Here is a 12,504-nt window from a genome sequence, read left to right as displayed (position 1 = left end):
GATTCCAGATTTTCAAACCATCGGTCAAAATGTTTTAAACAAAGCATACATTAATGAAAAGCTGTCAAAGAAAGATGTCAATTATTATTTTTTTTAAATTGACCGTTATGACTGATTTTGTGGTTCAGGATCACATATAAAAATAATAGTAATAATAATAATTTATTGTTGTTAAATTGTATATTATTATTAGAAATAGTATTGGTAAAATATTTAAAGAAATAACTAACAAAATGTTTAAACTAAATTACATAATACAAAATCATTATATCCAACATATTATATCACTGCAAAAAGAAGTTACACAGGTTACATGTGCTTACTATTATAACGACAATTAATTATGCTTAATTACAACTCTAAACCAAACCCTAACCACATAGTAAGTGCATGTAATTAATTAATATTATTCAGTACTTAAATATATAATTACACTTCAGTGTAACTGAAAATACCATTTCAGTCTTTATACTTTATTTTTTCAGTGTTACTAGTCGCTTCTTTATGAAATTTACTCGCAATTTCTAAATGAAATTTGTTTTATATACTACACAACTTTTATATATATTTAAAAACTCCCACGCATATCACCAGCACATTTTCCAGATGATTGGAAGAAGTATGTATCTGTGTGTCTGGGTTCTCACTACTGCTTTTCCACCAGCACACAGTGATTGTGAAAGCCACTAGCAGTTGTCCCTTGTTGCTCTTTGTGCGAGTGGCGTGAGAGCAGCTCTCTCTCTGTCTTTCTCTCTGGAAGCAGAGGCCCAGCCTCATCCGGTGGCATGTTTTACAGCAACCCATCGCTCCTGGGTTGAAAAGACGATGACCAAGGTATCCGTCCCATTCACCCTCTATTGTTGTTTTGGAAAGCAGGAACAGCAGAGTAGTCAAACCATAACATGGTGCATGGCAAGTGTGGATGTGTGTGTGACTACTGGACTCCCCGACTCGCGGTTCCCAGCAGGGCCCGGCCATTGTTGAAGGTATTCACCCAGTGCACTCATGAAACTAGATAAATGGATTAGTTCTTCAGAGATACTGGCGGCATCTTCAAAAAGACAACAGCGTGGGGCGGTGCTGATGGTGGGGGTGGATGAAGGGGGCATTTGTGTTGTAGGGCGGGGGGTGTACCAATGACCTGTTTCTGCCAAAAAGACAAGACAGTGATAAACTTTCCTCCCTGTTCACCTCTCTCTCTCTCTTTCTCTGACAGAGACACAGGCATCATGGGAGAGAATCACTCACACTATGCTGGAGCAACAGTTCCTGCGCAAGTATATAGTGCGCTGCTGCATTATTTATTATTCCTATCGGCTGGCTTTTATGTCACCACAGCACACACACCATTATCCGTGTCTTTCAAATAAGATTATGATAATGATTTAAACGATTATTGCGATTTTTCCTCCATATTTCCAGCCCTCCCGCGCCTGGGTTTCGCTTTATTCTGTTACGTCGTTTTTTGGCTGTCGTTTATCGCCCGCGGCGGGTGTGAGAGGAGCTGGAAGTGTCAGAGTAATTATGGGTTCCAGCCCCGTTTATTTCTCGTTAGACAATTGACTGTACATCAAGTACAGAATGAGTAATTGCGTGCGCATTAGCGAATCCCAGCCCGATGGCCTCCAGCACGAACCCCATGCTAGTTCAGGACAAAAGATATAAATGAAACACCGGGAGCTTATTGCATTTCAACCAAACGAGATGAAGACGAAATAACCAGGAGACAGGGAAAGAGAGAGTTGAGATTCGCGCACCTGCCCTCATTTCATCTCTATCCATTATTATTAGTATAATTGGTATTATTATTACTATCGTAAAATTACAATTTGTTTAAGCGAGACTTTGGTTAACATTTTATGTGCGCGGTGTTTTTCCTCTTAAATCGGGGAAACATAAAACATTAAATATAATAGCCTAATGATAATAATAATAATAGTTAAATAGCATAAGCATTTAATGCGATTTATTTAGTCTCTGCTAAATAAAGCCGATAATTAACTAAAACATGAGCGTAGCCTTTACATTAAGTTTTTCGTTAAGCTCATTATTGTTTTAGGTTGTTTAATGTTAGTAACATAACATAAATATAGAAATAAATTACAAGAATGTTTTTTATATATATATATAACTAACACTAAACTCAGTATTTCGATTTTCAAGTCGCATACAATCCTTTCTGAATGTTTTGATGTTTTCAGACTGATTTAATTTAGTTCTACTATTATTGTTGGATGTTTCAATTTCGTGCATTATTGAAATGAAAAACACTTTGATTATTTTATTTTATAGTGCATTAAATACGCAAACGGGCTTGATGTTTTGGTAGGCTATAATGCAATTATACAGTACATGTTATATAATAGTGCCTTGGTCAAATATTCAGTAGGCCTATTTTTTTTTTTTTAACTAGGGATTCAATCATTTCATCATTTTATAATCTGAAATGCTGTCTACTTTCAGGGAAAAACAGGTTAAGTGATTTTATGAATTTCTCCCGTTTCTTTCCCATGTAAACCAGCTGTAATGACTCTGCCAATCTATAGAGGTCGCTGCAAGCCTTAATTTATTTGCAATTCGGCATATTCTGGTTTCCTGCATCAATGGAGTTTTGAAGGGAATAAGAAATTCAGAGGGCAAGTAAATACACAGCCTAAATATAACTGACAGTGCTATGCAAAATCACTTAACCTGTTTTTGTCAAAACAGCTGCACATCACTCGATATGAATCACTTTTGTGTGTGGTTTCTGAAGTCCGCATTTAAACAAACTGAATTGGATATTGCTTTTTAATTACGTTTTTGTTCATTGATTCATTTTTATAAACTAACTGGATGAATTTTAATTATTTAGACTATCGGGGGGAAAAAAGAATTTCGCTTTCAAAAGGATAACATCCTGTCTAACAATTGATTATAGTTTATATTTAAACTTGAAACTGTGTTGATACAATTTGAAACTGCATTTTTGTAAAAACAAATTGTAATTATTAGTTTATAAATTGTAAACAATAATGAGCGCCAGTGTCTCATGCTGATGACGCTGAAAGGCCTCAATCCACACTCCCCTCAACTGAATGTCACTCTCCTCAACAAATTAATAATTTATTATCATATCGAGTTTTTTTCCCTCCTCTGACAGATTAGATTTTAACCATTTGATTTTGTTTGCACAGGGCGTTCCCACATTATTACTTAATGATATTCCCAGCTGCTTCGGTCCATTTTCCGCCGCCAGCAGCCATCTGGTCTCTTATTAGCACCTCAATGCATTTGCAGCCAGCTCCATTTAACAATTGAATTTGAACACTCCCGCAAAATATCTGGAGATCCATTTTGGGCCTCATGCAAACGAAAAAACCGACAGCGTTTCCCCGCTAACTTTTACGAGCATTCGTTAGTATTATCGGCGATTATTAAAAAAATGAAATTATATTATGGTGTATTAAATAATAATAATAATAATAATAATAATAATAATAAAAAGGACAAACTGAAATATAAATGCGGTAACTTCTCTAAAACCTCTCCAGGAATCGAACCAAACCACAAAAAGCCTCAAAAGAGCACTTCGAATTTGTCTATAATTTCATTTAGTTTATTAGACAAAATATATGATCTGAACAAACTCCGTCAACTCACTATTTACAAATGTGGGTCACCTTAAAGGAAAACACCAACACATGAAGACAAAATAAGCCTACCAATGTCCCACGGTAAGGAAGGGATCACGGGTGTCAATATGTACAAGTCCAGCGGGCGCTAATCAAACTCGGCCATTTGTTTTAGAGTAACTGAATGCTATGCTGAATTGATTTCGTTTTCATTGTCCCATTATGAGTGCCATCAGTCCTTTTTGCGGGGCAAATGTCTTGATCAAGCGGAAGAGAGAGCTGTGAGGACCCTCTGTGTCGATTCCTGCTGGTTTCTGGGGCTGTGGAGACAAACAGAGAGAAATAAATGTGGTGTGATGATGTTTTGCTTGAAGTTTTAAACACTGAGGCATTTCACGGTTAGCCACACATAAATTTCCCACGCGTTATAATAGACGATCATATGAGGCTAACTAATAGCTAATGTTTACTGCTAATAGGCTAATGGACGTTTTTATAAATTGTAACCATTTAATAAATTATTTCCCATCCACATAACAATTTACAAAAGCCTCTTTCGTTCTAAAATACAGACTTTAAATACAAAATGGCGATTTCGCGGCTAATCCACTGGCGCGACTTTGATGGAGGAAATAAATAATAAGCATAAGTCAAGTCACCGAAACCCCCTGCTAAAATTGTGGCACTTAAAAGGGGAAAGTTTGAACAAGACTGCTCCCCCGAGGTTCACTTTTCCCAAGGGTCTTTAGGAAAGGCACACAGCCTCGGTGACTTGATAAGTAGTTATTCTCTTGAGAGACAGAGAGTGTGTGTGTGTGTGTGTGTGTGTGTGTGTGGGGAGGGGAAATTGTGGCCTTTTGTCACCAGGAAAAGCACAACTATTTATTATAAGCGCTAAGCGCAGATTTTTCTCTGCCTGTCTGCTAGGAAATAGCTTTATCCCAAGAGTCTTTCTCCGATAAGCAGTTTTTAAAAACAGCCGTTCGATGCGTTTCATCTTGTGTGTGATAGCCAGCTACTGCTAATAATAAAAAAATAACACTTTTGAAAAAATAAAAATAATAAAATGCAAATTTACCTGTCGTGAAGAGGACGAAATGATGATTTTAAAGGTTGCGTTGGTGATTCATTTCTGAGGACGTTTTCCCGATCTGAAATTTAAAATCAAAACGGTGGAATTAGATTGGAACTGGAATTTGCACAGCATTTATTATACACATTTGTTTTAATTTATTTCATTTTATATTACATATTGGTTTATACTTTAAGAGAAAAATGGCAACAGCAATATTATCATTAATAATAATAGGCTAATAATAGCGACATTGAAAATGGCAATGTTCGTCAAGTGTGTTGGGCCTAGTGTGATTCGTGCATACCTATGTGTTTTGGACTCAGGTCCTCTGGCGCCTTCTCACTGTTGACGGCTGCCATCGATGACACCACCACCGACGTGGGCTGCTGCTGTTGCTGTTGCTGCTGTGAGTGAACGGGATGATTATGGTGATGCTGATTGACGCCCAAGAACGATCGGACGTTCAGCAGGGAGTTTTGGCCCAGAAAAGCGCCATTTGTCCAATTGTGGAACTTCCCAATCTGGCACGTGTACAGTCCGTGGCTGGGCAGGAAGGCCGGGTGCGCGCCCGCGTGAGTGGCGGGAACCGAGGGTGACGTAGGTTTCTGAGCGCTATCTGGACTGGTGGCGGTTTCTGCTAAGGACCATATTTTGGGCTTATTGCTAACCGGAACCTGAAAGCCTCCCGGCCGACCCGGCGACAGGACCCTGGTGTTGTTGTTGTTACCGTCCGACGGCTCTTTGCTGACCGAAATGGCGTTGGATTTGGATTTCTCGAAGGCCTCGTGAGCCTGCAGCGCGAGCGCGTGCCGTTTTTCCTGCAGGCTCTCGAGCTCCCCGCGCTTTTCCTCATCCTCCTCGTTGCTTTGATCCCCGTCGTTGTCGTCGATCTTGTCGATATCTATGCTCTCCAAATCTATTTCCTCTTCGTCTTCGTTCTTCTCGGCGTCGCCCTCGTTGTCGCTGCCAAAAATGTTGCCGTCTTCGTCCTCTTTGCTTCTGGCGCCCCACGTCACCTTGTTCTCCTTCTTGAGTCTCCGTCTGGCGTTGGCGAACCAGGTGGACACTTGGGTGAGGGTCATCTTGGTGATGATGGCCAGCATGATCTTCTCGCCTTTGGTGGGGTAGGGGTTTTTCCTGTGCTCGTTGAGCCAGGCCTTCAGAGTGCTGGTACTCTCCCGTGTGGCGTTTTTAGGCCTGGCTGGGTCTCCGTACTGGAACTGACCGTAGGGGTAGAAGGCAGGGCTCGTGTGGGCAGCAAAGCTGGCGGGGTGAACGCCAGGACTGTCTTTTAAATCATACTGAGAGCCCTGCAATGAGATCGACAAGAGAAAAGGAACAAAACATCATTCACATGGCATTTACTGCACATGACAAAGCGCGCAAATAAATTCTGGAATAGGCTACGCTGTGCCAAAATTCCACAATGAACTTTCACTTTCCCTCGCAAAATTAAAATAATTTCTAATTAATGAAATCTGGTCTCCTTCGGAAAACTTGACCGAGTTTTTTGTTTGTTTTCTTCTCCAATAACGTTTGTTTTGACCTTTGACCATTATTGTTATATATCAAACGCTAGGCCACTAATAAAGACAACACACTAAATTAGTATATAAATATTATCCCAAACCTAATAATAATCTCATTCTGGAAAATGAGAAAAAAACCCGGCCATTCTGGGTCAACATGACCGCATTATATCCGAGTCCGATGTGTGTAGAAATTAAGTGTATATTTAAAGCAAGGCTAGGTTACGACGTACAGGCCTTAGCCTAAGTAGCAAATATTATTTTTATTTAAATGATATTATACAACAAACGACGTAATTAGCTTTTCAATTGAAAAAGTAGAATTGCAAGTAAAAAGTATTTCCCATTTTTTTACCCCCTAAGAATGAAACCGTTTATATCATTTTTAAAAAAAAATCTGTCCCAAAAAGATTCATGTATGCAATCTGAATTGAATTTATTATAGATTAGCAAAAGGCACGACTGATTAATAAATCTCACTTTCAATATCTTTTAGTTTTGGCGGAAATGCAACGGGATTCTACTGTCAAGTATTACATTTCAACAACATCAACTCATTTTGCTCCTTTTATGAGCACTGATATTTTTATAATTTAGTACTAAACAAGAAAGCATGATGTAATAAACTGTACAGCAGTTTCTGAGCCAGCAGGACTGTTCCAAACAATAATTCGTTTTACGTTGTTTTCCATCGCGAACGTCAAAATCCTCGATCGAAATAATTTAAATGAATTATTAAATGAAAAATTGAGCTTTGCTAGAATTATACCGTTTTTAAAAAGTAGAAATTTGGTACACTATTCGTGTTATCAAGAAAACCCCGCACAACTGTTCTTCAACTCAAAACCCGAGCCGAGATCAAACTTTTCTTACGGTTTAAAATGGCGGTGGGAACGAATTGTAGGTATTTTTGGAATTTTATGCGTTCCAGATCCATAATGTCATTTTAACATAGCCTAATGTAAATGTGCAAATCTGCGAAGAAACTTCCCATGCACATTGCAAGCTTAAGTTACATGAACCAGGCATGTGCGGCAATCCCCACAAAAATGGTTGGCAGTCGACTACAGGACGCTAGTAGAATAAAAGCAATAAAAACAAAAGCGAGCAGCTTTCGAGAAAGTAGATCTGCGTTTCTTACCATCTGGGAGAAAAGAGCCAGATCGGCGCTGGTGTAAGGCAGAAAGGCGCTGTAGTTGTGTGCGTACGGGTACATGCCCAGCACCGAGGACACGGCAGCGGCCGCCGCCGACGCGCTTCCCCCGATCTCGGCGCTCCCTCCGCGGGACGACGGAGTCAGCACTCCCGGGCGATCGCCTCCGTACACCGCCTGGGAGGCACTTAAATACTGCGGGTAGCCCAGCTGGGGGAAAGACATCTCCTTCGCCACGTCGGAAGCCAAAACAAGGCGAAAAAGCAAATAGCCAACCACCAAAGCAAGAAGTGAAAGAAGAGTTTCTCTCTCAAGCCGCCGCACAGAGTGAGAATGGGAAACGCTCGTCTTTAAATCTCAGCTTCTCTTTTGCAGCAAGTCCGTCGGATGTGATCAGATCAACAATTGAGCTCCAACTGATGTCTCTGCCCCTAGGTCCTGGGCTGATCTCTCAGATACAATTTGAAGTTGATGCTTTGATTGGCGTCCCAGGCTCCTCCTCGTTGGCGCATGTGGTTAGTGCATTGGCCAGGGCCACTTTTGCACTGTTTGGAGGATTGTATGTTAAATGTTTAGCATTAGAATCCATTCACTGTAGTGTGACAACCTGTCTACACGATTTTACAGCTGCCCAGCACTGGGGAAATGAACTGATAGGCACGCGGAACTTATTTGAATGGCTCGTAATTCTTATAAACACTGGAGAATTAAAGCAACACTCGCGATGACACTGATCTTCATAAGGTATTGACGATCAAACAACTGTATTCTTTTTGAAGGTGGCTTCTCTCTCTCTTTTTTTTTTTAGCGTGCAGGATTAGATACATTTGGTAAAAATTATTCTCTGAATTGAATTATTCAAATGAAACACTGGCTTTTCTGTTTTCTTGGAGTGAGCTTAAATAATTAAAGATGTGCATTTCCATACTCTAAACCTCATGAATTTGTTTTTCCTTTATTCTTTTTTTTGGTACTGACAAAAAATAGTTTCTAATGCATGCACTTTCAAACGACCTTTAACTGATGTAAACTATAATTATGCGAAACGACTTTTTTTTCTTTGGTAAAACATATTAATTAATTGTTCTCGATATTGGAAATCACGGCAGAAAATGTGTGTCAAATAGTCTAAAACATTCTAACGCGTTCTCTTGCATTTCTTCCCTCTCTCTCTCTTTTTCTCTCTCTCTCACACACACACACACACACACACACACACACACACACACACACACACACACACACACACACACACACACACACACACACACACACACACGCACTCACTCACACTTATAACCCAGAGGCACTTACAAGCATACACACGGGGGTGGGGGCGTTGGGGACTTTGTATTTATGTTTCATTGTTAAATACTGAACGAGGTGATGTCGTGAATAATCGTGAGCACTTCATTAACATGCACACGAGCGCCATTTAGCTACGAACCCCCAAAATTATTAATACCACTAATAATAGTCATGACAGATAAAGGGATCGCCTGTGGTCTAACAGTTTGTGATTTAACGTGTGTGTGGTAACAATAATCTCACTAATCCCGCCACATCTTTACCAAAACAACTCCCACGAATAATACTGAACCGAATATACGCAACTTAAAATAAATATGCCACTTGCCGATATTCTTCAGATTTGTAAAATACAGATTTGTTTACAAAATGTGTTTTCGAAATGATTAATTTTTACATAGCAATTTATTATTATTATTACTAATTTAAATTTGCAAATAAAATTGACATTTTTAATTATTATAATTCAGTCGAGACATTAAATGCGAGTGTTTTCCTCTTAACCGAACCAAGTGCGCTGGTGCTCGGCTCTTGATTCGCCGCCGCTCGTGTCCGGGGTCCGGGACTCAGCTCTGTCATGGGGTCGCTGCTCAAGCGCTTCTAAAGTTGTGCTCGTTGAAAGGATATAGTGGATTTAATACTTTAACGGCTCAGATGAAGCCAGTGATTGTGATCTGCCCCAGATGGCCGCGAGTGGAGGATCTGTTGAAAATATCTGAGGGCACTGATGCCAATCAGAGGAACACATCAGACAGAAGGAGGAATGGCACTGGTGATAACCCGCTGGAAACGCGCAGAGCTGAAGATCATGCAGATATGACACTGGAAATATCTCTAAACGACGAAGACACAGACGTTAAGAAAGGACATTCAATCTTGAGAAATGGTGTAGAGGGGAAAAAAGTTAGGGTGGCTCAATTACTCGCTTCTTTTTTAACCATTCGCTTTTGACGTTTTTAAAATAAGCATTTATGGGCTTCAATGTTATGCGTATTTTAATAATTTACTATTTACGTCAAATTATTATTTTTTTTTTTATAATCTTTATTAATGCTCGGTAATTTTATTATTTTTTTGGGTGGAGAATATCAAATTTCCTTTTTCGGGTCAATAGGGAAAATATATTGTAAAGGGGTGGAAGTTTGACCCTCGTCAAACAAAGGCACGTGTAATCTATGGGCAATAAAGCTTGTTCACACTTAACTGATTTATGGGGCTTGTTAAACTCTCATTATCACTTTCCCTGCAACTGCAACAGCGAGACACCAATGCAACTTTACTGGATACCTGTAGCGTGTTCTCTCTTATAGAGGTTTCTAAAAAAATCTAATAAAAAATAAATGTTTTTTTTTTCTTATAAACACTAAAATATTTTTCTCTAAATATACTTCTGTGCAAGATGATAATTATACCATGCATGTGAATACAGGGAAAGGCGTGCATGTATACACACATATCTATAAATTATGGAAAGTACACTAGTACACATGCCCTTAAGCAAGCTCTTATTTTTCTGCTCTTCTTCTGTCATATAAATAGCAAACCTAAGCTGAGCAGAGCAGTGATTACAGTGCTGAATTCTGCATATTTCAAAGGTTAAAGTTTTTTTTTTAGACTTTTAAACCATTTCAAAACAACAGGAGACACGCAAACATTTTCATGGTGGAGTTTCATGTGCTGTTTTATATTCAGAATCTGAAAGGTTTGAAGGTTTGCTGTAGAGTGACTCTGCTGCTGTCTAAGTGTCATTATGACATAAACACTGCGCATATCCAAGCTCACTTTCCCATTAATGCACAAATGGATTTTTTTTTTTCAAAAACTACTATTTATTTTACTTTTCAGACCATTTCTGTCATCTGCATGCAAGCTTCATGAAACAGATCTTGCAGCGCAGACTCCTGTTTGTGTTTTGATTTCATAGAACTCAAAAATCAATGCGTTTCTCAAGCATGTCAATGTACATTCTTTAAGTACAGGTGTAGGGCAATTCTTACAACACTGTGAAACTCGTGTCGCACAAACGAAAGCAGGGAATGGCATTCAACTAAACTGTCAACTTTAAACAGCCAAAAGCAATGAGATCAAAGGCATGCGCTGGAGTCTCTTCTCTCTCTAGATTACAGCCCTAACGGTTTGAACCCTTAATGCTATTAAAGGGAACCAGGACATCTCTCCCAACCATGGTTACTGAGTAAATCCCCTCTGGACTCAAAGATGACCAGAGCCGAGCTTGAGTCAGCAGTGGTCAAATGGAGCTTTTGCACTGACTTTCAGCACCAGCCATCATTGTAGCATTTTATGCTTGGGGTTTTGAGGAGAGAAACGCAGTGCAAGTGCACTGATTTAACAGGCCTGTGATCCAGTCTTGGCCGCACGGACTATTTGCATCTCAGCTTGTGAGCTAATTGCGCAGGGCCAGTGTGTGTCTGTAAGAATAATCATTGCATGGGATGTGAATGGTGCTTTGAAACTTTCAGCTTTAAATATATGCAAAATTTAATGTCCTATTTCATGAAGGATGCAATCCAATGTGTCCAGTATATCATGTGTGAAATCACAACTGATGAAAACGCCCAGGATCCTTCAGCAGTTTGGGAATGTCTTGAGATTATCAATGTTGGGAACTGTTATCACGTCAGCGGCCGGCTGGACCACACATGATTGTCCCCTATTGTCCTCTTCTGTCTTCGGCGAGTTGACATGAGGTTAAAAATCTCTGGTATGCCCCTCTCGCCCAGGAGAGATTAACAAATTATATGTGCTGAAATCTAGTCCAGCTAAATTCGGAAGAAAGCGGTTACCACCAACCGTCGCGACGTGCCGTTCACTCCCAACCCACAAATAAAGTTTATCCAATAACCCCAAATATCCCCCAATGCAGCAATAAACCGGAGAGCAGTTAAATGCCTTATTAGAGTCCTGCTCTAGGAATTCGAGAGGAATGCTTGAACCACACCCAGGTACGGAAAGAGGGAATTTCAGGCTAATAAAAGACGTGTGTGGAAATGTCATAAGGCCAGAGTGCAGTGTGTGTGGCTGACAGCAGAGCATATGGAAAGAGATTTTACCTCGTTGTAGCGACACCTTGGCAGTGAATCTCCAACACTACTGGGCATCTGCTAGTTTGGCACTTGCCTGCAAACTTTCCACTCAATTGCAAATTCGCCAGAAAGGGACGAAAGCATGAAATAGTTGTTTTAGTGCACTTGTCTGTGACTTTATTATTTTACATGTGTCACCATTGTGTTATTATTATTTTCTTTATTTTTGATAGGAGAACAAATTGTGTTTTTGTTCCTTATATTTAAATAAAACACATTAACACACAATGTAAAAGGAACAAAAACTGGAATGAAATTATATGACTAGTATATTCTATAAAAACTGAAACAATTTTCCCACATGACAACAACAAAGACATCAATTGAAGAGTAAGGGACAAGTAAAAGGTTTCGAGTAAAAGGTCTCATGACAACAATACAGGGTTTTTGTATATGAGTCTTTATATATGTTATTCTGGACCACAAATTTTAAGTAGCATGGGTATATTTGTAGCAATAGCCAAAAAATACATTGTATGGGTAAAATTATTGAGTTTTCTTTTATGCCAAAAATCATCAGGATATTAAGTAAAGATCATGTTCAATTTTCTACCGTAAATATATCAAAACTTAATTTTTGATCAGTAATAAGCATTAAGGACTTCATTTGGACTACTTCAAAGACGATTTTCTCAATATTTAGATTTTTCTTTTGCACCCTCAGAGTCCAGATCATCAGATTATCCAGATTGCATCATAAATAAAAAAGCTTATTTATTCA

General features: G+C 39.2%; 1 protein-coding gene across 2 annotated transcripts; it reads right to left on the bottom strand.

Annotated features, from left to right (window-relative positions):
* Positions 1–3,597: 3,597 nt before the first annotated feature.
* On the bottom strand, positions 3,598–7,903 carry irx1a (iroquois homeobox 1a). 2 transcript variants are annotated; one of them, XM_073847561.1, is made up of 4 exons: positions 7,360–7,889; positions 4,994–5,999; positions 4,693–4,765; positions 3,598–3,934 (listed from the first exon to the last, which is right to left on the bottom strand). In XM_073847561.1, exons 1-4 carry the CDS (start codon positions 7,594–7,596, stop codon positions 3,877–3,879), a joined length of 1,374 nt encoding a protein of 457 aa, XP_073703662.1. In that variant the 5' UTR covers positions 7,597–7,889; the 3' UTR covers positions 3,598–3,876. The 2 variants fall into 2 exon arrangements, with proteins under 2 accessions (XP_073703662.1, XP_073703663.1); XM_073847562.1 differs by lacking the exon at positions 4,693–4,765 and having other exon boundaries at positions 7,360–7,903.
* Positions 7,904–12,504: the final 4,601 nt, after the last annotated feature.

Source organism: Garra rufa, chromosome 9, assembly GCF_049309525.1.
Source record: "Garra rufa chromosome 9, GarRuf1.0, whole genome shotgun sequence".
In the NCBI taxonomy this organism is placed as follows: domain Eukaryota; kingdom Metazoa; phylum Chordata; class Actinopteri; order Cypriniformes; family Cyprinidae; genus Garra; species Garra rufa.
The sequence above is the reverse complement of the archived record's forward strand: the minus strand, read 5'-3'. Positions and strand labels throughout refer to the sequence as shown.

Coding starts and splice junctions, on each gene's coding strand:
- irx1a (XM_073847562.1), bottom strand. CDS start 7,596: ATGTCTTTCCCCCAGCTGGGCTACCCGCAGTATTTAAGTGCCTCCCAG. Junction 6,000..7,359: donor TGGCTCTTTTCTCCCAGATG/GTAAGAAACGCA, acceptor ATCTCATTGCAG/GGCTCTCAGTATGATTTAAA. Junction 3,935..4,993: donor CCTGAGTCCAAAACACATAG/GTATGCACGAAT, acceptor TTGTCTCCACAG/CCCCAGAAACCAGCAGGAAT.